The sequence below is a fragment of the Agelaius phoeniceus genome, chromosome Z, assembly GCF_051311805.1.
Source record: "Agelaius phoeniceus isolate bAgePho1 chromosome Z, bAgePho1.hap1, whole genome shotgun sequence".
Taxonomy (NCBI): domain Eukaryota; kingdom Metazoa; phylum Chordata; class Aves; order Passeriformes; family Icteridae; genus Agelaius; species Agelaius phoeniceus.
Window position 1 is genome coordinate 62,347,495 of NC_135303.1, and position 24,723 is coordinate 62,372,217.

A 24,723-nucleotide genomic window follows, 5' to 3' on the forward strand; every position below is an offset into this window, starting at 1 on the left:
CTGGCATCTCTTTTGCCTCAGAACCCCATGTGCCCTGTGCAGGCATCTTGTTCTGTGCATGACCATCCTTCTATCCCCTCTCCCCTTTCTCCCATTGCTATTTGGGTGAAGGCACCATCTGTTCCCAGGTGAGGTGGGATGTTGAAGTGGGTCAGTTCATCCTTTGCCAGCCAGTTGTGATCAGCTCTGGGCAGTGATGGACTTGGTTCCGCCCATGTCACTGGCACCTGCCCACAAGCATGAAGGATGAGCATAGTCAGTGAAGGATCTTGAAAGGGAAGGCAAGTGGTTGCTTATAAAAACTGAGAGTAAAGTAACATAGGTGCTGATGAGTAAATACACTGTTTTCCCAACAATATCTTTAAGTGGAAAATATTATGGCCTGCAAATATATTGCACTATTCAGTGCATAGGTGAATGGACACATTTCTTTAGCTGTAGTCTTGGTTGTTACTGTATCTTGGGATATTCCTTGATCTCTATGTTTTATCTACATACAACTCTTTGATTTTAAAGATTCTTAGAGCTAAGTTACACACTTAAAAACAGCAGGGAGGACAGTTCAGGAGACAGAGCTTAAAAATTTAGGATGAGTAGGAAATTTTGTGTTCAGGCATGCAGCAGGTATGGTAAGAGGGAAGTGGGTGATCACATGAAGGTTTAGGCAAAGTTGAACTTTTAATCTGAATGCAAGATGATATTAAAGGGGCAGACTTGTCAGGTCTTAGTATCTCTATACTGAGGCATTCACTTGGAATTTTTATCCTTTTTTTTGTCTTTTTATTGGGCATATGTCCCAGTATGGCTGTGTGCCCTAAGCTGTCCACCACCTTAACATGGAAGTGGGGAAATTCAAATAAACTGAGAGCGAGATTAAGTGACAAAAGAGGTCAAATGATGGTGATCAAAACAGTAATTCAGTTTTATTCACTGTCAAAGAAGTGAGCAAGGAAGAAAATAGAGAAGTAGGGGAAAGTGAAGAATTGCAAAAAGTGAGAAAGGTAGTCTCCACCAGGAATCTGTGCAGCCTGTGAAGATCCTTTCCTCTGTTGGTGGGCAGAGCTCTGTTGGGACATAGCGCCCACTCATTTCTATCTTGGCTGAGCGCTGCTTTGTGGCACTGGCTCAGCAGTTTCACTGCAGTGGGGGAGCCATGACAATGGCACATTGTCCTGGGGTGACTTTATGAATTGTATCCCCATTCATCTGTTTAGCCCAGAAATAAGTTTTGCACCTTTAAGACTGGTTCTGAGAGCGAAGTGGCAGGAAGTTTGCCTTAAGCCAGGACACATGTGCATCGAGGTTCATCACATTCCTGGAGTACACCTCGTCCCTGGCAGTGGTGCTACCATGGATGCTCAAGGGCCATTGCTGCTCCACATCTTCAGCTGCAGGGTGCTCTGGCACCTGGGTGTCGTGGTTCACACTGCCAGCAGCTTAGGCTCGAGAAGCTGAAATTGCTTCCGCTTTGTAAATTCCACTATGCACTCTGATGGACCCAAGCAATAGCAAAATGGATTGTTTGCTAGCAGTTCTCCACTGCATTTTTTATCTTAGTAAGGCCTTCTGAGAACTGTATTTTCTGCTTCATTGCCACAACTGGAATGTTCTAAGAGCAGTATTGATACTTCGCAGATGTTGCTTGTAACTGCTAGTAAGGGAGTTGGAGGGCAGAAAGGAGATTGTAGATTGGGCTTAAACCCAAACCCACTTCCCCAGTGGAGGGATAAAACAAGTCAGGGGAGCTCTGCCAGCTTTATTTGAAGTAGCTAGTATCTAAGAAGGAGAAAGGCATGCACAATGTAATGGAAGAAAAAAGTGTAATTCAGGCATTATCTCCTCTGTAAATGAAGTGTTAATTCATTAATTATCTTACTGTAATCCTTTTTCTGCTTACATTTTCAGGAACAAGTAGTTGAACCACTAAGGATTTATAGCATTTTTAAAAATGCACTTCTTTAAAGTAGCATCAAAATTTCTTTATAGTAACATCAAAAGTTTTATTTGATCAAAACAATTTTTTTATTTTTTATCTCTCAAGATATGTTATATTATGCATAAGAAAATACACTGCAGTATAGTAATGTGAAAATGAGTTGTCACAGCATTAGAGTTTGAAAGTTTATTAAATAAATTGCAGATTAAATTGAAAACAGTGGAAATTAATGAAATAAGATGTATTTCATATTCTTGTCCATCTAGTAAGGGGTTCCTTGATGTGATGCTTTCTTAAGTAGTGTGTGTAGGAGAATACACCTCAGGTGAGGAGGGGATTTAGATCTCATTTTGGATGTTTTGTTTTTTTGATGCTTTAATTGAAGCCTCATCCAGCCATTAACACTCCTATCAGTGAAACTGTTGAAGAAAGCAGTCAGGAGCCTGCTGAAGGAAGTGAAGAAAAAGCAGGAGCCAAAAGAAAAAAGTGTTCTGTCCCAAAAGTAAGTGATTGAATTTCTGCTTTGTTCTGACTGAAATATTTTCAAGTCAAAACTGTATTTCCAAGTCTTTACTTAAATACCTTAAAATAACAGCTGTTTAATGTTGTAACTTGCCTGTATTTGCTTCTTTTCAGATATACTTACAGTGATACTTTTGTCCTTCTCTTTTCCTTTTACAGTGCTCTATGTTTTTTCAAAATTAATTTCTTTACCAGCCTGTATTTCTATATCATAATACATACTAAATTCATACAGTATTTCCTAGGCAGGAGAAGTTGGAAAACTATAATTATGACCAAGAATTGGGTTTCCTTTTCTCCTTCTGTTTTTAAAGACTTTTTCATATTATAGACAGGTATGACTCACTTTCAGTTGTGATCATTTATATTGAAAAGTAGAATTGAGCATTAGATTCTGTCATGGGTGAAAGGGTACTTAAGTGTGTTTGCCAGAAAGGGTTTATAAGAATCAGCTTTAATTAGACCATACCCTTAATGAACTACTTAGGATATAGAGAATCTCATAACTGTATAAATTCAGCTCTTAAGCCAGGAATAAGTATGCAGTAGTTTACACAGAATTTAGCTTCTTTGCTATGTAAAGGTGTGCATACCTTAGTAACCTTCCAAAATGAAGTTCATTTCAGTCTGAAACATCTTTGTTTCAATTTGCTGGGGCAGTATATAGTTTATACTGTAAGAAGTAAAGCTTCCTAGCTTACTGTACATTAAATGACTTGGTAGTATACTGCTTTGAACTTTTCTCTATTCTTGAATGTTTTGTTCATATGGGGATATTTCTCATATGGCATGGGAGAGATACTGTGTGTTGTCAACTCTTCTCTGTGGTTTTAAGAATAGAATTCTAAAAGGACAAAAATTTTCATGGAGGTGGGATTGACATTTATGGTATCTCATTCATTTGTAACTCATTTCTGGAAATTACTACTCAACATGATGAACAGTGCCCTTAAATTAAATGTCAGACTATTTTGAATAGACTTGCCTTTATTCTTGACCTTTGTTTCCATTTGGCTTATTTGCCAAGGCTTAATGTAGTTTTTCTGTAGGTGTTGCTGGCTGTCCCTCAGTAGTGATTTACAATTGCAGCTGCAGAATTTGCAGTGTGTCAGATACTTAGCAAATAGGATTAGTGTCCAGTAGCTGTCATAGATTTGTTATTCAAGAGTAAAAAAATTCTTTGATTGGAGGGGGAAAAAAAATTAGCCTTCTTGTAGTATACTGATAGATTATGTTGAGAATGGTTTTGGTGATTTGGAGCCTGCAGAATTATTGATGGAGTATTTCTCCTGACTTCTTACTGCCTAGAGCTCCTTATTTTAGTACTTGCAAGTATGGAATGTGAGGATGATTTGGGTTCTATTTGCTATACCTTAGCAGTGCTTTGAAACACATAATTTCCTGACAATGTTCGCAAACCAGTGCTGCTCTTGCCTATTCATGCTGCCTGTAAAAGTATTTGTTCTTAGCGTTTGCTACTGTGAGGGGAAACTTTTTAAATTGGGCTGATTGATTAATCAGTTTGCTTCACTCTGAATTTATGCCTCAAGCAACATGTGTTAGTGGGGATGCCAGTGACTTAAGCTTCATGTTTCTCATCAAAAGTGCTTCTAGGCTTTTCACTGCTGGCACAGTGTAAGAGAAACAGGAAGTCATTGAGCCATTTAAACATAAAGGTGGAAGATCCTGACTGGGTTCTTTTGTATAGATTTGCCTAATTAATCATCTTAAGGCAAAATACAGAGCAAATTTGAGCAAGTTTCTTTTTTTTATACACTATATGTGGTAATGTAGCTATAACATTCCATTAATCAGCCCTTGTACTATGGCTTCCTTTGGTTTTAGTGAACTTCTGTCTTAAAATTGTACTTTGTAAAAAGACTCAGTGATGTTACACGTCTTCATGTAATTAGAAATACTGTGTAGTAGTTGCTTTTTTTAGTGTTGAAATTTTAAAAGCTAGCTACTTAAAAATGTAATTTTAAAAAAGATTCTCGACAGTGGGACAAGCCAATATTATTCAAATTGAGAGAAATGATAATCTAAAAGACATGCAGATATATAGGCTGCAAGGAAATGTTAATTATTTTCAAGCAAGTAATTACAAATGCTTGATTTTTCAAGTTCTAACTGCTTTCCCAAAACCAAAAGTAGAATTTTAAAGGTTTAAAAAACTGCAACAAAACAATAAAAAGTGCATAAATTACAATCTCACAAATTATAAAATGATTTACTTGTGGTTTGTTTACAATTTGGCCTGGTTGCAACTAGGATAGGGTTTGTTTTCTTCTTAGTAGCTGGTGCAGTGCTGTGTTTAGGATTTAGTAGAAAAATGTTGATAACATACTGATGTTTCAGCTTTTGCCAAGTAGTGTTTACCCTAAACCAAGGACTTTTCAGTTTCCCTGCTCTGTCAGTGAGCAGGTGCACAAGAACCTGTGAGGAAGCACAGCTACAACAGATATCCTTAACTGGCTGAAGGGTTATTCTCACAGAAATCACAAAATGGGTCAGGCTGGAAGGAACCTAGTCTAGCTCACCTTTCTGCTCAAGCAGAGTCATCCCAGAGGACATTGGACAGAATTGTGTCCAGATTGTTCTTGAATATCTCCAGGGAGTAAGTCTCTACAACCTCTCTGAGCAATCTTTTGCTTGGTCATTGCACAGTAAAGAAGTTCTTCCTCATGTTGAGGTGGAACTTCTGTGCAACAGTTTGTGCCCATTGCCTTTTATGATGCTGCTTGGCACTGCCAAGCAGAGCCTGGATCCATCCTCTTGGCACCCTCTCCACTTCTACACATTGATAAGGTCCCCTCTCAGTCATGTCTTTTTGAGGCTGAACAAACCCAGCTCCCTTGACTCTTCCTCATAAGAGGAAGTAGTCCAGTACGATTAGACCTTTAATGGGCACCTAAGAAATTAGTGTACCTATGGATTTAAACTACTTTAGGGAAAAGCAGCCTGCTGCCAATTAGCATGTTCTCTTTTCACTATAAAATACTTTCTAATGTGTTTTTTATCCTCTGTTGACTTGCTTTGCAGTTATCCCCTAAAGGGGATAATAACTTGCCTACAGAAGCTGAAGCAGAAGAAAAGGAGATGGATACTTCAAAGGAAGATGATCTACCTTCTGACAAAACCAGTAAAGAAGTACGTGAGAGCTTTTTTCTGTGTCACAGAGAACATCCTAATATTATGTTTATTGCTGTAGATCTATTACTATATTTTAGTTTTATTAAGATTCTTAGGCACATTTTTAATCTTCACAGGATGTGGTGAAAACAAATGATGCTTCTATTCCTAAAGTTGCTAGAAGAGGAAGAAAAAGAAAGGTAACAATATGTTTAATTACTTCACATTACTGGAATTTTTTGGTGTGATAATACTGGATGCTATTTCCTTTAATGACAGATTATGCATAAATTTTCAAGTGTCTGAAAGATTTGCAGGAATGAAAGTTTTCCCAGAGTGGTTTACAAGTATTTATTATTTTTTAACTTAATGTGGAATATAGAGCCCTGTCTTTCCCAAACAACTTATTACAAATAAGAAAAGGTAATACATAAACGGTTGCTAAACTGCTAATAAAATAGCCTGCATTGAAGCTCTGAAAAATTTCTTTTAACATCTTCATCACATTGAACTAACACCTGAAATACAAATACCTTTTTCACAAATTGTGATTTTTGTGGTGTCTACAACCTGAGAGAATACAGAGTTACTTTGAAAAAGGCAGTTCCAGCTGCTTGCTCAGCATACGCTAGCCTTAATGTTCTTGTGGTCACACAGCCAGCCAGATCTGGACACTGACCCAACTAAAAACTAGAATTAAGTAGGGCAGATCTTAGTTTTGTGTTTGAAACCTTACCTTTCAAAGTTACAGCTGACAGCAGGGATGGGGTATGAGTATGAAGTACTTGTGACCTTGGTATGTTTGTTACAGAAAAGTAGCATGCTGTTTCTATACTCTAGTTGTCCTTTATCCTGGACACTAAGCTCTTGACTATTTTCTCCATTTGGGATTGGAGAGGGCAAAATCAGTAATACGTAAGTATAACCAGTCACTAAGTTCAGATACTTTTTTGTGTGTACAAGCAATCACGTAATAACATATTTCCAGAAGTATAAAGGTTTTTGTTTAAGAAAGGAATTGAGATATTGATGCCATGTGTTTTTTCACGGGTGAAATTCATTCTTTAAATTAGTCTGAAAAACAAGCTGAAGCTGAGGAAGCAGCAACAGGGGCAGCAACAACTACTGGGACAGTGTCTCCAAAAGTAAGCCCCAAAAGAGGAAGACCAGCAGGTAATTTCAGAAGAATCATTGAATTTTTTTCACCACAGAGGTATTTTAGTAGAACTAGTCAGGGAGTTACCCCCTTCCTCTGAAGAACTGCAGAGTATTTTTGAATGCTTAAGGCAGATTTTACTAATAGATTGTAGTGAGAAAACATCTCATATTGATGAGTTCAGGACATGAATGGATTTAAATTGATAGTGTTAATATTTAATCTTCTAAATTAAAGACTGGTTTAAAAGTACTACCTTTTAGAATAGGTCAGTCTTCTTTGCAGAATACTATTTAAGTGTAGATATATGATAGTTGCTCTCTGGCAGGTTTGCTGCATAAAGGTTTGTGTTCATTAAAGGTCTATAAAATACTACAATAGAGTTAGAAGATCCATAAAACATAAAGATGAGAACTGGGGGGACAAGGAGCCTGTAGGTGAAGTTCAGAGGACAAGAAAAATTAAATAAGAGCTGAAGAGACGTGTTCAAAAAGATGTTTAAGTATGTGTTGATTTATAGGCAAATAAAAAGAAAATATAACTGATTTTTGGGAATATTTTGTTAGAATAATTTGTTTCTTTCAAATTAGCAATGATCTATTGTCAATTTAATGGTAAGCTTGCAGATATTCTTGATTACTAATTACTGCTTTGGAAGACAGTTCTTGCAGCAGTTAAGTAAATTGTATGAGCACCTAGTCAGGGAAACAAATAATTTATAGTCTTCTGTATCTGCTGACAATATAAAAACAATGGAACCACAATTAAATAGACTTTAAGTACTTTTGCCATGGAAGCTGTGAGGAAATTAGGTATAAATTCATCCCCCTCTGCCATTTATTACATGCACTAAATATGCATTTTTAATATTTGTTTTTTCTTTACAACTTTTTGCTGGTTTTGATTTAACTACTGTCAGTAAAAGCAGGAAAGCATCTGTAAGATATGCTTTTGCCTCCTATATGAAAAACCTTTTTGGAAAATATACTATACAGCCTTCTCTGTTGTTGATAGGATGCTTAAAAGTACTCTGTGCTAAGACCAACAAGAGTTTAAACACTGAATATTAGGTTTCCTGGTAACAACATAGTCACTGTGGTACTGGACAAGCATTTGAGGTACATAAGTGCCAAGAAGGAAGGCTTACTCCTATCAATATGGTGAATCTGAGGAAGTGTAGAGATTTGATCTGCACTGTAGTGTGGTGGTAGAACTTCTTGACAGTGATTTGTTAGCCTGAAAAGTGATGGAAACCCAAGATACGGGTAAAAGTAGTGGACAACAAACTATAATTGTAGACATAAGTGACTGCTTTTCATTCTCTAATGTCAGGTTTCTCGTTATCTAATTTAGTATCCATCTTAGTTATGCACCATGTGAAACAAATGTTTCACGTTTGCAACTGCATAGATTGCAAAAAGCACAAGAATTAGTAGCCAGAGCCTGTGGCTAGAAACCATCAAAGTTTTTTTTAATTCACCAGTCAGCTAAAAAAACTGCCAACACTTTAACTTACAGAGAGATCTTGATTAAGTTTGGTACTTAATTAATTTGAATTCTGTACAGTAACAAAGGGTGTATATTTTGATTTAAGCATGGCTTATGTCTGTTGAGTATCTTGAGATATAGACCAGGAGCAGATGGTGGCTATGGACTAACCTGTTATTTCTGTATAACTCCCAGCTTCTGAAGTAAAAGTTCCAAAACCAAGAGGGAGACCCAAGCTAGTGAAGCCATCATCTCTTTCGGAGGGTGACTTGTAAGTTTTTTCTTAATATAAAGCTTCTTCATTGTCAACTGTGCTGCTCCTTATGTTAAGACTTGTAAATTTTTACTCCTTAACAGGGTTTTGCCCTGTTAGTGTTCAATATAAGTTACTATTTGTGTAGACATTTTTATAATACAGAGTCATTCAAGAAAGGACATTTCTGAAACACAAGAGAGAAGATCTTAATCTTCCTAACTTGTCCAATCTGCACAAAATTCCTTATATGATTGTATACTGAATGAAGAGGAAAGGTGTTTATTAAAAAAAAAATACAACATCATACAAAAATAAAATAGTGTTTTTCTTTTTGTACATTTTTGTTTCAGAAATCTCTTCTGATGAAATTGCAACACTCTTAGTTATCAGAATTTTGGTTTTGCTATCTACAGTTCTTATTTCAGGTCTAGTGCTTCAAGTAACTCAAGGAAAAGTTGAATATACGTTTAGTTTTCTATAAATTGGCAGATACATGGTTTTGGAATAGTAACAACTTAAATAAGTATATTTTATAAACCTAGTTTACAGTGTATGCGCTTTGGGTCCTACAGACCCATCTGTGTGTGGGGAGTCCATGGAGAATTAGCTTCTTGGGTGAGGATCTTTGCACTTCTGTTCATGTTACCTTCATTAGGCCCTCCATACTGATATTTACTTGCTGGGGGCTCTTTCCCCCCCACAGGTAGTGGGTTTTAATTTTTTGAGAGAGTATTTTTGAAGAGTTGTATAGTGAATTAACTTCATAGTTTTACTATTCTGTGGTTAAAAAGACCCAACTTCCCGAGTTAGAATGTTGTTCTTTGAAGTCACTATAGATAATAGATGTGATGCCTAAATACTATTTTTGTTTCAGTGTTAATGAAGAGGAGAAGACAAAGAAAAAAGGAACAGAAGAAAAACCCAAAAAGCAAGGAAAAAAAGATGAGGAAAGTCAGAAGGAAGAGGAGAAATCAAAGAAGGAATTTGATAAAAAAGAAGGAAAGAAAGAAGCTGAACCAAAAAGGAAAAATGTTGCAAAAGTGGGTTCTGCATCAGCTTCTGATTCTGAAGATGAAGGAGAAGAACAAGAAGGGGACAAGGTATAATTTTGCTTTCCTGATGAATTTATTTTAGAGGAAAGTAGTATCACTTGGAGATCTTTCTCCAAGTTAATGCTAAATCTTAATGACAGTAGGAGTCTGGCACAGCGCGTGTACAGATATATAGAATAAAATTTTCAGAAGTATATTTTTCTCAAATAATTCTTTCAGGAATTCTTTGAGTATTTTCTAAGAAAAGCATCTTTTCTAAGATGTATTTTTAACAAAAGATTTAAATGTCAAGAGGCTTATGGGGTTTTTTTTGATTTTATGTTCCCTGGAAGACAGATGTTGTTTTCCTTGGGTGCATCTGGAGAACACGTGGCTTGAAATCACATTTTTAAAAGGTACAAAACTGTTTCTAGCCAACAATTTGTAATGTCTTTATTTTTCTGGTGCTTAGTACTGCCCTTAGCATTGCCCTCTGGTTTTGAGGGCTTAGTTTTGAAAAGAAAAAAAGCAGAAAGGACTAATGAAATTGTATTTAGCTTCAGGGAAAGCCAGTGTTTGTCAGGCTGCTCCATGGAGCAGAGTTATTTCGAAGAAACTTAGTTTCATCTGCTTACAGAAACAATAATAATGTTACATTTCTTTCCAATTGTAAAAAACAGAAGAAAAAAGGGGGAAGAAGCTTTCCAGCAGCTCACAGAAGAAACACTGTAAGAAGCCAACATGAGAGAGAAGTAACAGAAAGAAAGCGTAAGCAAGAGGAACAGACAGAATCTGAATCGTGAGTCTATTTTAACATGTGATGCCTGCAAGTTGTAGGAATATTTTGAACCTAAGAGGAGGTGAAACTTCTGAAAAACTTCCTACCTGTTTTGCTCTATGTTCTACTGTTATCACCCCCTGCCCATTTTGATTTTCTATCTTAACTTCTTTTTGAGGGGAAGGTGAAAAGCTCCTTGAGCTAAAATGTGCCTTTTTGGGAAGAATGGAACATAGAAATTAAGTGATGTCAGTCTTTCAGTGATGTAGAATTTCTAGCAGAGGACAGGTGTGTTCTCTTTAGAACTGACTTAAGAATATGCATGTGAAAGGGGTTCATGTGAAAAACTGTTCAGGATAGCCATATATTTTTCTTTAAAACTTTAGAAAAAATTGTTAGGACCTGGTAGGTCCTGTTAATCCATGGTTATAGATTTTTGATGAGGTATGGAATGCATAGGTTATCAGGAAAGCATTTCCTTCTCTGTCTGACAGTTGGAGCACATGCTGTCAAGCAGAACAAGGAAAAGGTAATTACTGTAGTATTGCAAAGCCAGTTGACTGATACCAAGAACAAACTGCATTTAGAAGATTACTCAAATCAAACTTGAGAATAGAGAGAAGATCCCATCAGGAACTTGGACAGTAGGACAATAGAAAGAAATCTGACCCATTCACTATTCTGCAAATGGGTGAAGAAGCTGCACCACAAGAGCTTGATGTTGTCATCCCCACCATTGGTGGGAGGGCAGAAGAAAGGCAAAGAACAAGGTAAAAATTTGGAGGGAAGGAAGAAAATAAAGGTCCCCTTTACCTGTAACAAAAAAAACCTATCCTTTTCACATTCACTAATAAAAGTGTAGTTTGTTTGGGTATTTCTTTTCTCATGCTCCTCCAGCCCTTTTTCCTCTTCTTCCTGTCAGTCCTCTGGAGACCTAACATAAATACGTACTTGTGGCAAACCTAAGCATTTCTAGTTTCGGAGATAATAAATTGCCTTAGTGCCTTTTAATATATCACTATTTAACACATGCTGATTTCATTTTGGGAATCAAACTGTCATATATTGATGTAGTAATAACAATCAAATTTCTGCTTTTAAATAGCTGTCATATTTTATGAGTTAGATAGAGTTTTGTTTCAATGAGATAAAGGAGAAGTAGTGAATGAATAATGAATTTATTACAGTTGATGACTAATACCACAAAGCTCAATATTGATAAAAAGTAAAACTGGTATAGGCTGATACATGTTTTGATTATTTTGCTCGTCATTGTAGTTTCTATTTTCTGGTAGCTACTTCATTAGTATTTATTTAGTTAAGGTGCTTTGTACATCATTCTGTACATATGCAAAGTTTATCTGTACTGTTGAGATTGTGCTGCTAGTTGAAGCAGACAAGTTTTGTGTTCTTTATGAAAGAAACATGGAAGACATGCAGGCCTACATGTTTTATGTATGCATATTAGTATGACAAGAAGAAAACTAGTCACCAGACAGTTATGATATGCTGAAATATGAAAATTCCAAAAGTAGGCTTTTAAATCCCTCAGTCAAAACTGAGGGATTGTTAAACAGAAGTTCATGATCCTCTCTGCATAAAGAGCTCAAAAGCTTGTTTCAAAGATTTCTGCCTGTCTTCATCCTATAACTGAAACTGAACTTTTTTGTTGTTTTTCTTGAGTCTCAGCTTTATTTTCAGTGATACAACTGGGGGAAGATCAAGAACGTTTCACTGCACTTGTAATAATTTTTTTTCTGCTTTACTACTTCCATCAAGAACTTTAAAATTATTACTGATACATTTATGACCAACTGTAAGATATGTATACTATTACAATTCATTATTTGAGAAAATAGTCATATAGGAACTGATTATGGTTAATTGATCTCTCCATAAATTCCCTGTGGTAATGGTAAATAATTCTACTCCTTTTGTCATGGTAATTAAAATATTTTCTTTCTCCATAAGTTAGTTCTATATAATGCCATTTCACCAGTTAATATGTTATGTTACTATGCAACAAGAACCAAAATACAGTTTGGAGATTACTTGTTTTTTAAAATCCTTTAATTTGCAGCTTCTAGAAAAATGAGTACGAAAGACTTACCAGCAGCATCTTAGCTGATTAATTTTTGTTAAGTTTTTCGTCCTTCAAAACCAGGGTTTGGTTCTTTGTGTTTTTTGCATGCTAATGTTTTAGTAAAGATAATATCTCAATATTGCATCTCATCCAAAAACTGGGGGGAAAAAAGCAGGCTTTACAACATTGTAAAAAACATTTCAACATTTTTGATAGGCAGAATAAAGAAGAAGGCAAGAAAGCAGAAGTTAAGAAGATTGAGAAGAAGAGAGGTTAGTTGAAAGAATCTAACCAGTATTTTTGATCATTTTATATTTTGAATGGAATTTCTTCCATTCTTTCATAAGATAATGTACTGCTGAGGGTAGCATGTGTGGTTTCAGTCTGAGGTGTTTGATCCATGATTCTTCTTTCCCGTCTGTGAAACAATGCCATTTTTATTCTTCAGTGTTCTTTCTGCAGTGCAGTGTAGTAGAACAGGTCTTTGCTTTTCTGACTTCACTGTCATTTGATCTTTTAAACCCCAGTCTCTTCTGTTTGTGAACATGAGAAAAAAGCTTTTATTCTTTGATATAAATCACTTCAGTCATTCCCATCATTTTTTCCTTTGTATCTTCTCATAACACAATACTCTGAGGGACCTCTCAAAACTATTTAGATACTACCTCTCACTAAGTAGGTGGCTTAGATTCAGATTACTGTGGTCTTGCCTGCTGACTGTCCTTCATAGGGATAAGGAATTCCTTTTTCAGTACTCCTATCTTTGAGGCCAATCCAAACCACTGTCTGTAATCTGTAATTTGTAGTATAGTACAGATCCAGTGGCATGGACTCCACTCAACCCAGTGTTGCAGCAAGAGGGCAAATAAAAGCAACCCAAACCCCTTCAAGATGGGTTTGACTTAAAACTGTTTGCTTGCACTATTGTTCAGAATTTATACCAAATCCAAGCAGGCATTCAGCATGTGAATTAAGGAATGCCATGTCCATTCATCTTTCACACTTCTGAAGCATGTGTACTGGGAACATTTTTTTTTGATGGATTTGGATTGTAACTTGAATTGTGACCAGTTTACTGAAAACAAACCATCAATATCCAGGTGTCCTGTCATGGAGAGTCTTCCAGCTTTATAACTCTTAAAATTTATTAAAACCTCTTGTTAAGCTGGCCTACAATTAGAGGGTGACAGCTGTGTTTTGGAATAGAAAATTCTTTTCAGTTGTAACTCCTAAGGAAAAAATTGCGTGGGTTGCCAATCATGTTCAGTTTTAAAAAGCTGTGTACTTTTTTTCTGATTGTATTTATGTGTGCACCTGCATGTAGGATGTCTACCTGTTGTCTTCTGCATGCTGTATAAGGTTCATTCTGGTGGAATTATTTCTGCAAAAGCAAACCTGGTGTGATTAACAAATGTTCATGAGTATTATTTTTAATCTTCAGAAACTTCAGTGGATTCTAGGCTTCAAAGGATACATGCAGAAATAAAGAATTCCCTGAAAATTGATAATCTTGTAAGTATATTTTTTTAAACTGATTCATATTTCAAATTCCAGTAGAAAATACTTGGCATGTGTTCTTGTTTTTAATTAATACTCTGAAAATGAAAGGCATTTTTTCCATATGAAAGATAACTAGTGCTTAAATGTGGTTACTGTGGGCAGTGAAAGATAAGTGTCTGCAAATGAAATCTGTTTTGTTTGAAAATGCTACATAATAAATTATTTACCAGAAGCATTCAGATAGAATTACGTCAAATAGAACATCTGGTGCGAGGTCAGCTTGCTGAGCCATGTGGAAACACCAGGACATTGGATGCAGCAGCAGGATGCAAGTGATTAGGGCTCAGTCCACTGACTCCACTCACTGTCAAGGGAAATCTGCTGCTTGTCAGGGGTTTGGGTTTGGTATGTTACTGGCAGATGTTTGAGGCTTTCTGGCCTTATGACTATTTGCTGCTGCAGATTTTCAGGTTGGGCACCAGTGATTCAGTCAGGGGACACTTGGAAACTATCAAGCATGACTGTGTGACTTTGAGGGTAATAGTAAAGGCATGGGGACCCAGGTAGTGATCCCTTTATTGAGGAAAGGTCTCACAAAGGAGTAGGTAGGTGTGCTAGGAGGTGGCAGGATCTACTCAAAAATAGTGCTGCCAATGGGCTGGCCAGCCTAGTTAAAGAGCATCAAACTAGGAATGGTAGCAGAGGAGGAAATGGTGGAGCAGGATGGCAATCAGATGTAAACAGATGTCAGCAGTATGAGGTAAACTGACTTTGTAATCAACAGAATTTCTTTGCAGAACAGGACTGAAGTGGCATGACCACAAGCATCAGCACATTGAATGAGGAATTGCTGGCAGCCTAGCATAATGAGGAAAGCTCTCATAACCTTTCTGGAATGTCAGCACAACTGTGTTTCTCTTAGGGATGTCTGTACACTCATAGTGTGAGGAGCAGGTGTGGTAAACTGGACATCTCTCTGCAGTTGTAGGGCTGTGGTTTCATTGGTATCAGAGATTTGGATAGAAGTGAGGTGAGCCTTGCCTTATATGTTTACAGGCTCTTTAGGAAAGATGGGAAGCTGGGAATACAAGACGAAGGATAACTTTATGTGAGAGACCAGCTGAAATGTGTGGAACTTTGCACTGGGACAGCTGATAAGCCAACTGGGAGCTTATGGGTCAGGATTAATGGGCAAACCAAAATGAGTGACATCCTGAGAATATCTTCTGCAGATCACCTGTTCAAGGAGAAGTAGAGAATTTAATCTTCTTAAGACAGTGGGGAGACCCCTTTGATTCTAACTGGAAGCTTAAAACATCCTAGTATTTGCTGAAAGGACATTCAGATACCACAGTGATGCAGGAAGCTTCTGGAGTTTGATAATTGCCTAACACAGGTGATGAAGGAGTTGATAAGGCAAGACCTGATCCTCCAGAAAGCAAAGATCTGGTCAGGCGTATGAAGGTGGGGGCAACCTTGGCTGCAGTGACTGTGGTAGAGAAGTGCAGGGAGAAGGGAGCAGGATGAAAAGGATCACAGCCCTGGACTGTGATCCTTTTCATCAGGAGAGCAGATTTTGACCTCTACAGGGATCTGCTTGGAAGAATCTCTTGAGAGACCATGCTACAAGGAAGACAGGACAAGAAGACCTGGCTCACTTTTAGGGATTACCCCCTTCTCAAGGTTGATTCATCTTAAAGTCTAGGAAAATGTGGGCCTGCTGCTGAATGGGATACGGAGATAGGAGCCCTAGTGAATGAAGTAGGAGGTAACAAGTAGTGAAAAGGCTAAGGTAACCAGTGTCTTCTTGACTTCGGTTTACTTGTACAATTCTGTTCAGGAATCCCAGGTCCCTGAGACCATGGGAAGATTAAAACAAGAAAACCTTGATGCTCAGAGGACAAAGATCAAATTAGAGAACATTTAGACAGAGACCCAATACAGCATAAGCATAAGACTGCCAGAGGAGCCAGTGATGTCATTGCCCATCCACTCAATTTTGTTTTTGAAAAGTCATGGTGATAAGGGGCTGGTTCCTGAGGACAGAAAGACAGCAAATGTCTCACTCATCTTGCAGAAGGAGGATCTAGGTTACTACAGGCCATTAATTCTCACACCAGTCCCTTGAAATGTGATGGGACAAATCCTCCTAAAAATTGTTTCCAGTGATATAAAGTACAGTAAGAGCTCTGAGACTTGTCAGCATAATGAAGATTAAATTATGCTTGACTAAAATTATGTCCTTTTGTGAGATGACCGGCTTGATGGATGAAAGAATGGATATTGTTTCTGTTAAGATTAAAAAGGCTTTTGACACTGTCTCTCAGGACAGCTTCAAAGATAAACTTGAAGAGGTCTGAACTAAAAAGGCGGATGAAAAGTTGGACTGAAAACTGGCTGAACAGCAGGGCACAAAAAAACTAATTGGTGGCAGAGTCCAGCTACCGGCCAGTCACTAGTAGTCAGTACTATTAAAACATATCATTAAAGACTGGAATGATGATACAAACCACACCTCTAGCAAGTTTGCAAATGATACAAAACTGAAATCAAAGGTTTGATGGGAGTGTTACCATCCAGAGAGACTTGAACAGGCTGGAGAAATGGGCCAACAGGAACTTCATCAACTTCAATTCCAGTAGTGCACCTGTAGAGTGATAACCCTGTGCCTCCAGCATAGGCTGGAGACTGATAGGCTGAAAAGCAGTTTGTCAGAAAATGACCTGGGGGTATTGGTGGACACCAAGCTTAGCATGAGCCACCATTACAGTTCTGCAGCTAAAGTGGCCAACAGCTTTCTGGGCTGCATTAGAGAGAGTTGGCAGAACGTGGAAGGAGTGTGATGGTTGTGCTCTACTTGGCACTGATGAGACACTGGACTGTATTTTAAGCTCCCCAGAAAAACAGAGAGCTGGACCTACTGTAGGGTGCCCAGTAAAGGGCCACAAAGATGTATTAGTGGCTTGGCGTATGTGTTGAAAAAGAGGAGGCCAAGAGAGCTGGGAGTGTTCAGTCTGGAGAAAATAACAGAGATAAGAAAATAAGCATGAGTGAAGAAGTATGGCATGAGGAGCAGCAAGCTGTTCCAGCTAGGGAAACACAGAGTTCTTCTGGGTGTTGGAAGCAAGGTTCTGGTACTGTGAGGGACTGCCTTGTGCTAGACTTAATCAATTCCAGCCTGCTCCAGTGGAGGAACCACTGCAGGGCATGGCTGAGCCCCTCAGACTGGATAGTGGTGTATCTATGAGAACTTAAAAAGAGGGCAAAGCATATTGGGTGGCAGGGAGTGAATAAGAACAGTTCTTTGTATCAACTACAGTGCTTTCTTGCCTTCTCAGTGGTTAATCACTTGTGAAAAATTGTGCATGGTAAAGCCTGACTATGGTGAACAGCTTTGAGCATTGAATCATGAAAGCAGCATAAAGCTTGCTTTTTATGTATGTTGAAAGCTTAAAATTCTTGCTAAATGTTACAACTTAATTTAATATAATCTGCCTTTTATGGGAGTAGCTAAGAGACAACTGGTGTTAAATTTTTGTTGGCAAGTTTGACTATATAAATTGTTCTAAAATCAAGTACATAGTCAAATTCAGGAAGAATTAATTATGGGAGGATGTCATTGAGTACAGAAGTTAGATTAGTATGCTAATTAAAGATTACTAATATGTAAGTCTTCAGACTAATTTTTTTTTTATATACAGGATGTGAACAGGTGTATTGAGGCTCTTGATGAGCTTGCATCCCTTCAAGTCACAATGCAACAAGCTCAGAAACATACAGAGATGATCTTAACTCTCAAGAAGGTGAGATTTTCAGTGTTAGTTAATGTAGAGTATATGTTTTCTTAAATTGATACCAGCTTTACTTACTATTGGAGCACTCTGTCCAGTCTGGATCCCTACAGATCAAGAATGATGTAGACAGACTGGAAAGGGCCCAGAGGAGGGCCATCAAGATAAAGGGCTGGAGAACCTGCCCTTTAACCAAAGATTAAAGAGTTTAGTTCCTTCCTTCCTATTATTCCAGCAGTTTAAAGGGCTGCTGAAAAGAGAGGGCCAAGGCTTTTGTCTTCACCAGATGAAAAGCAATGGGTACAAGTTGCACTGGGAAAGGTTTTATTTTGATGCTAAAAACTATTTTTTTTTTTTTTTTTTTTACAGTAAGAACAATTGTTTTACTGTAACAGCCTCCTCAGGGATGTGGTGGAGTTCCATCTCTAGAGGTTTTCAAATTGTGATGGGATCAAGGGTCCTTGATAATGTGGTCCCTTTCCTGTGAAGGGTAGGACCAGAAGATCTTTTGAGGTCCCTCTCAAACTGGCCGTTCTGTGACACTTCAAGTGCAAAAGTCTATGATCTCATTGTAGGTTAAATTAATTTAAGCTAGCATGTAATGAAATTACACAACTATTTAAGGACCTAAGTGAAGCCTGTTTTATTACTTTGATTTCAGATACGGAAATTTAAAATTAGCCAAGTTATCATGGAGAAATCTACAATGCTATATAACAAGTTCAAGACCATGTTTCTGGTTGGGGAAGGAGATTCTGTTCTTTCCCAAGTACTGAATAAATCACTTGCTGAGCAAAAGCAGCATGAAGAAGCTAATAAAACCAAAGAACAGGGGAAGAAAGGAGCAAATAAAAAAACTGAAAAGGAAAAAGACCAAACAGGTAAGTCACTGTGGCTTTACTTTCTTGTCACATAAAAGACTTAGTCTCCATTATTTCTGAGCCAACTTCAAAATATCCTTGATGCAGGGATTTCACCAGTCTATGAAAACTTTTTCATATCTGAAGTTGTCAAGGACAGTACTGCTACAAATAACTTTCAAATTCAATGTAACATTTACCATGGCTATTTTATCTCAGTTGGCTAATAGAAATGGCTTTTGCAAAAATTAGGTCTTGCAAATTTTACTTCTGTAAATTATTTAACTTGATAATGTTACTGAATTTTAAGAAAACCACCCCAAAACATTGCATGTGAGGTAGAATGGCATACTACCATTGTTGCACTTTAACCCAAGCCAGCAGCCAAGCCCCTCAGAGCCACTCGCTCACTCCTCCACCAGTAGGATCAGGGAGAGAATCAGAATTGTAAAAGAAAGAAAACTTGCAGGTGGAGATAAGCAGTTTAATGCGGAAAGCAAAAGCTGCCCCCATGAAAGCAAACCAAGGAATTAATTCAGTGCTTCACATGGGCAGGCAGGTGTTCAGCCATCCCCAGCAGAGCAGGGCCCTCACACATAATAGGAAAACAAACATCATGACTCAAATATATTCCCCCTTCCTTCCCCCCTACTTCACATACTGAGTGTGATGCCATATGGTCTGGAATGTCAGTTTGGATCATCTGTCTCGGCTGTGTCACCTCCCATGTACCCCTAGTTTCTTCCCCAATGTGGGAACATAAAAAGGCCTTGGCTGTGTGTAAGCCCTGCTCAGAAGTAAAAAAACCATCTCTGTATTATCAACTTTGCATTCAGCACAAATCCAGAACACAGCCCCATATTCACCACCATGAAGAAAATTAACTCTACCCCAGCCAAGACCAACACAATGTTCTATTCCTCTAGTAGTTTTTTAGTGCCTAAGCTTCTGCCACTGAATGAGAACTTGAAACTCCTTAGTTTCCTTCCCTAGCCTCTTTCTATATCATGCATGCTCTACCATGTGTAGCAGCAACTTTTAAGCACTTCTGTGTTACTTCCTGGATGCAACTTCAGTAGTTCTTCAGCCTGACAATAAAGAAATCATAATTTATGGCAGGAGAATGTATTTATGCTCTTAACAGTACAGTGCCACATCAATCATGAGCACTTGTACAGCAGAATATCAAGTTTTCTGTAGTAAGCAAGCTCAATAATAACTTTAAGTCCCTACTAAAATATATACATTTTTAAATAGAAGAACAAAATGAGACAGACACACTAGAAAGCTATGTTGCAATATAGAAGTTCTACTCATCTATTCAAGTTATTTAGATCCTTGATCTCCACAAGCGACTCACAGAAACTACATTTACTTTGAAATTGAATTTTGGGAGCAGAACTGGGGTTTTTTTTCAGAAAATCATTTAGAAGTTAACACCACACGGATCAAGACTAAACAAATTACTGTAACTGAGGTTTGAATTCAAGGATTCAACACAACTATAGTAGGAATATCACTATACTTGTAATTGCTAAGAAAGCAAGGATGATTAAATTCCAACCATTTTCTGGTGAGAGAATGTGTGATGAAGTAGAGGTTCCATACAGATCTTTCCCCAAACCAGTGATAGCACAACTAATACTTTAACAAAGAAACTATATTGAGAGGCTTCCTGGGCATAGTCTGGCTAGTGAAGCCACTTCAGATAAGGTTAACACAACTTCAGCAGAACACACACAGTGAAATACCATCTTGTTGCACAGTCACATGGAGAATGGGAAGAAGTTCTATCAGAGTAGAGGGATATTTTATAGAAGTAGTTTTTTCTTTATTTGCTGTAAAAAGAAAATCTGATCCTTAAATGCATTCTTTTGCCCTTTTAAAAACTGAACTGCTGAACCCTGACTATCCTCACAATGACAGTCAGTACAGAATGATGCTGTACTTGGTGGTACTTAATGCACCATGAGATCATCTGCTTTGTAACACGGGAATATAGCATTTACTGTTTTCTCGAATTCCTCCTGTAGCCTTTGAGTTCAGAACTGATTCTGAGCAAGTGTAAACAGATAAACTGTAAAAATTTAGATTAATAACATCTTGTCATTTTTTCTCACTGTAGCTCTGTAGTTTAATAAAGGAGTTATTTTATAAATCTGCAACTTCAAGCAACTTCTCATCATTTCAGAGAGTGACGTTCCTCAACTCATTTAAAACTCACTGGCTTGTAGTACCACAGCAAAACATGTAGTCATCACAGAAATTCTAAAAGATGTTAAATTTTTCTGCTTTGACTTCACTAAATACTACTTCCAGCCTAGTGCTGCTTTTCTGCTTGAAAAATCCATGCTATCATTAAACACTTCCATTTATGTAACTTGTATTTTGATTATACGTAATTTATTGGAGTCAAGAGTAAATGAGATGTAATGGAATAACTTCATCAGTTAAAGTAACAAGAATCCCCAAAATTAACTGCTCTGGTTAGACTGGTAAAAATAATTTACAACTGAAGTATATTCTCTTACTCTTCAGAATACAAACAAGCATTAGGCCTATGATCTTTAGCCTAGCAAGCACAGGAAGAACTTGAAATTGCATTAAAAATACAAATTCAATTCCCATGGGATGAGGCACATTGTATGGGATGTTCAGAAACTGAAGCCATATCAGTTAGTGTCTTTTGTATTGTTTCAGCTGCTTGGATATCAAGGTGAATGGGGAAATACTTATAATGTTTTATTTGTAAAGAAATTATCAAGGGCTATTATAATACAGTTTTATTCCCTGCAAGTACCACTTTTCTGCTCTTCCATTTTAAAGGTTCAAAGATTCTGAATGGAGGGTCTGAAGCCCAGGACACCAACCAGTCACAACACAATGGAGAAGGTGCTGAAGAAAGGAAAGATAGGCATGAAGTCGGCAGTAAGAAAAAGTGAGTTAATAACATTATTGAGCTGATGATCTGTTCTGCTCTAGCTTAATCATGTAAAATAAAACAGCAGTAAATTGAAGTTACTTAACCATGTTAAGGTACTGTTTTCCTCACAGAGTTTACTCTCAACTTTAGAGAGTAACAGAGTGCAAATCTTCTGTTTAAGTTTTGAATTAATATTTTAAATGTTATTTCACTTGCTGCTGTGGTGGAGACTTAAAAAACATTACAGGATGTCTTGCTATTGGAGAGAATTAGCATGTGGCGGACCTGGGCAAACTAAAAGCTTTTTCCTGTGTTTTAGGCTATTAAGTTGGAAGCAAAGGAAGTCTGAACCAAGTCTTATCGAAACTTACGATATTTATTAATCTTTTGTGAATTCATGTATTGTCATCAATAGACAGCCACTTTAAATCATTTTCTACAGTTTGGCTATAAAAATCAGTCAAATCAGGCAAACTGCAGGCTAGGACTTAAACCTGTGAAATTCCAGAAGTCTGGCTGGCTTATAGAGGTGGATGCACTTACCATTTTAAACATGAAGCCATAAGAATGCTTCAGTTTGTCTGGCATTAAGTATTTACACCTTGGTTGCAGCAAAAAATATGTTTTGTAAACATAAACAACAAGCAATTAATCCCTTGCAGAAAGAGAAACACTTAATAGAATTTAGTAACAAATTTGAAGTACACTTCGCTTTCTCCAGGCACTCTGCACCTTGCACTCAGAGATTCTTTTTGTTCAGCAGTATGTATTGGAGCAAGCTCCTTTCACCACTATCTTCATGCACATCAGGAGATATTGCAGCTGCCTGGCATTATTTTGGCTATCTGCCAAGTTAAAATACTGACTGTTATTTACAGTAAGGTAAACTTAAACACAACAACACAAAAAAAACCCCACTTAAGATGAAAATTTATCTGGTATTTACTGTGAGGCAGCCTCAGAAGTACTGAAATGGATTTGGGAGTTTTCAACCAGTTACCCTGAATAGTCACTTGGTCTGAACAAGCAGCATGCTACAGAACACAGTAGAGTTACAAGTGTAAGTTCTCACACAGGTTATATTCTACCCCCCTGCTTAAACAAATTAAATAAACATTTATATTAAGTGTGTGTGTGGTGTTTGCTGTGGATTTGAACCCACACTCCAATGATCTTTGATTTTGATAAAGAAACCTACTTTCTAAAAAAATACTGTATGGCTGCTTGGACACAGGGTCTGTGAACTTACTTGTAGCTAACAGCAACAAACTAGATTTTTAAATAACCTCTTTGCAAATACATTGCATCTTGAGAAATGCATCCACATGTTTGAATTCAAGCTCCATACTCTCCAGCATACAAACTTTCTTTCATTCAGTATTTTTTCTACATTTTTATTTGCAATATTTGGTTTCTTATAAGTGAGAAACAAATAAACAAAATAAATAATGTCCAGAACACCTGTGTGGCTCACTCTAAGCAAAGAGCTGGTAAACCTCTTAAATCATAGGACTGTATTTAGTTCTGAACATTTCTCCCTCTGCTAGAGGGAAGACATGTCTGTACCTTTCTGAAGATGTAATTCAGAAATTTTGAAAAAAGTTCTGTAATTTAAAATTTCTGATCTGATTAGCACTTAAGAACATTTTTCAGGGTGTTTTTTGTAAAAATACATACTGCCCCACGAGGTTATGTCAGTCTTTGAGGATACAGTGCATTTCAGTGGCAGGAGGTAAGGCGTGTTAAGCTAGAGCACTTTTCCACCTAAACTGACATACAGTACAGACACAAATGGAGCTGAATGACTGCCCTTCACAGCCCATCACATAGATCATAGTGATGCCACTCACTGCCAGCTTAGCTTCAGGTTTGAGGGCATTGTTGGGGTAACATAACAGCTGGCACCGCTAACAGCCTCAGTTCTCCAGACTCATGTACTGCTGAGTGTTCATCAGCATCCTTGCTCTAGACTGTGCAATCACCTGGAATAAGCCTTGCCTGCTGCCTTTGTAAGTGACCAATAACATTGCTTTATTTTGTTTCTAGGACATGTGGTGAAGAGAGAGAGCTTGAAAAGCCAGCAGATGATTCTGCCTTTGAAAACAAATGACATCACTGAAGTTTTGTTGTTTGTTTTTTTTAATTACAAATTAAAGAGAATTGTTAAGTTTTGCATTTGAAATCTATAGACTGCTGAAATTCTAAATAATTTTATAAGCATAGTATTTTGAAGTTAAATTTTGTGGAATAAAAGTCCCTTTAATCTTGGTTTTAAAGTATTTAAACACTTTTGCCAATAGTTATATCCAGTATTAACAGGTAACACATTTCAAAAGATGAAAATGCTTCCATGTTACAGGACTTAGAGTTGTTGTATATTTTTAACTTACTACTGTGTTTGTCTAGTTAATAGCAAGAAAAAGTGTAAATACTTCTAACTCTCCAGTTGCTTCATTTGTATAAAACCTCTCTTCCTATGATACTTACCTCTGTGCAGTTTTTCAACTCTTGTTGGGGATGTCTTTTCACTGTGTTTTGTAGGAGTTGAAAGCGGCATTTTTATAGCTGTTACAATGTTAATGTATGAGTATACTTCATTGTTCGGTTTTTTTTTTTTAATAAGTTTAGTTCTATTCTTGCAAAATGCCTTGTGCCAATTTACTGCAATGTGACTTTTATGGTTTGCTTTTGTTATAGTAAGTATACTGAAAAGTGTGGTGTTCTCACAACAGAACCGGTTGATGCAGAATGGCTGGAAAACACTGTCTTGAACAATTTATGGAATTAAAGAATTTCAAACTGATTAAGACATCCTTGTATAGAAAGAACTATTCATAGGAAAAACATGAGTCTGGTTTTAGTACTATTTTGATTTTACTGCTTTGGCACTAACTTGGGGACCTCTAACTAGAATTTTAACAGAAACACTGGTAAAATGTTTAACTCCTGGAGGCATGAAAGGGAATAAAACAGGTACAAACCTCTCAGAAGCATGTTTCTTGAAACACAGACTTTGCCCAATACTGTAACAACTTGTTTGTAGTATTTGACAGAGGACAGCCAGGTTAGAAATTGGAGTTTGAAAATCCTGAGAATACACATAGAACATGCTGAGTTGAAGGGGACCCACAAGGATCATCAAAGTCCCAACTCCTGGCCCTGCACAGCACACCCCAAGAGTCCCACCATGTGCCTGACAGCATTGCCTAAACACTTCTTGAGCTCTGTCAGGCTGCTGCTGTGACCGCTGCCCTGCGGAGCTGTTCC

The 24,723-nt window shown here is 37.4% G+C and overlaps 1 protein-coding gene across 3 annotated transcripts in view; it reads left to right on the top strand.

Annotated features, from left to right (window-relative positions):
• The window catches only part of PSIP1 (PC4 and SRSF1 interacting protein 1), a 32,375-nt gene extending 7,935 nt beyond the window's left edge, over positions 1-24,440 (top strand). For all 3 annotated transcript variants that reach the window (XM_054651907.2, XM_077172127.1, XM_077172128.1), the window contains exons 5-17: positions 2,322-2,438; positions 5,501-5,608; positions 5,728-5,790; positions 6,664-6,763; positions 8,430-8,505; positions 9,365-9,590; positions 10,202-10,320; positions 12,599-12,654; positions 13,824-13,894; positions 17,584-17,685; positions 18,335-18,554; positions 21,360-21,471; positions 23,503-24,440. In XM_054651907.2, coding sequence (XP_054507882.1) covers positions 2,322-2,438; positions 5,501-5,608; positions 5,728-5,790; positions 6,664-6,763; positions 8,430-8,505; positions 9,365-9,590; positions 10,202-10,320; positions 12,599-12,654; positions 13,824-13,894; positions 17,584-17,685; positions 18,335-18,554; positions 21,360-21,471; positions 23,503-23,566 — 1,434 coding nt within the window. In that variant the 3' untranslated portion in view covers positions 23,567-24,440. The remainder of the gene's footprint in view (positions 1-2,321; positions 2,439-5,500; positions 5,609-5,727; positions 5,791-6,663; positions 6,764-8,429; positions 8,506-9,364; positions 9,591-10,201; positions 10,321-12,598; positions 12,655-13,823; positions 13,895-17,583; positions 17,686-18,334; positions 18,555-21,359; positions 21,472-23,502) is intronic.
• The last annotated feature ends 283 nt before the right edge of the window (positions 24,441-24,723 follow it).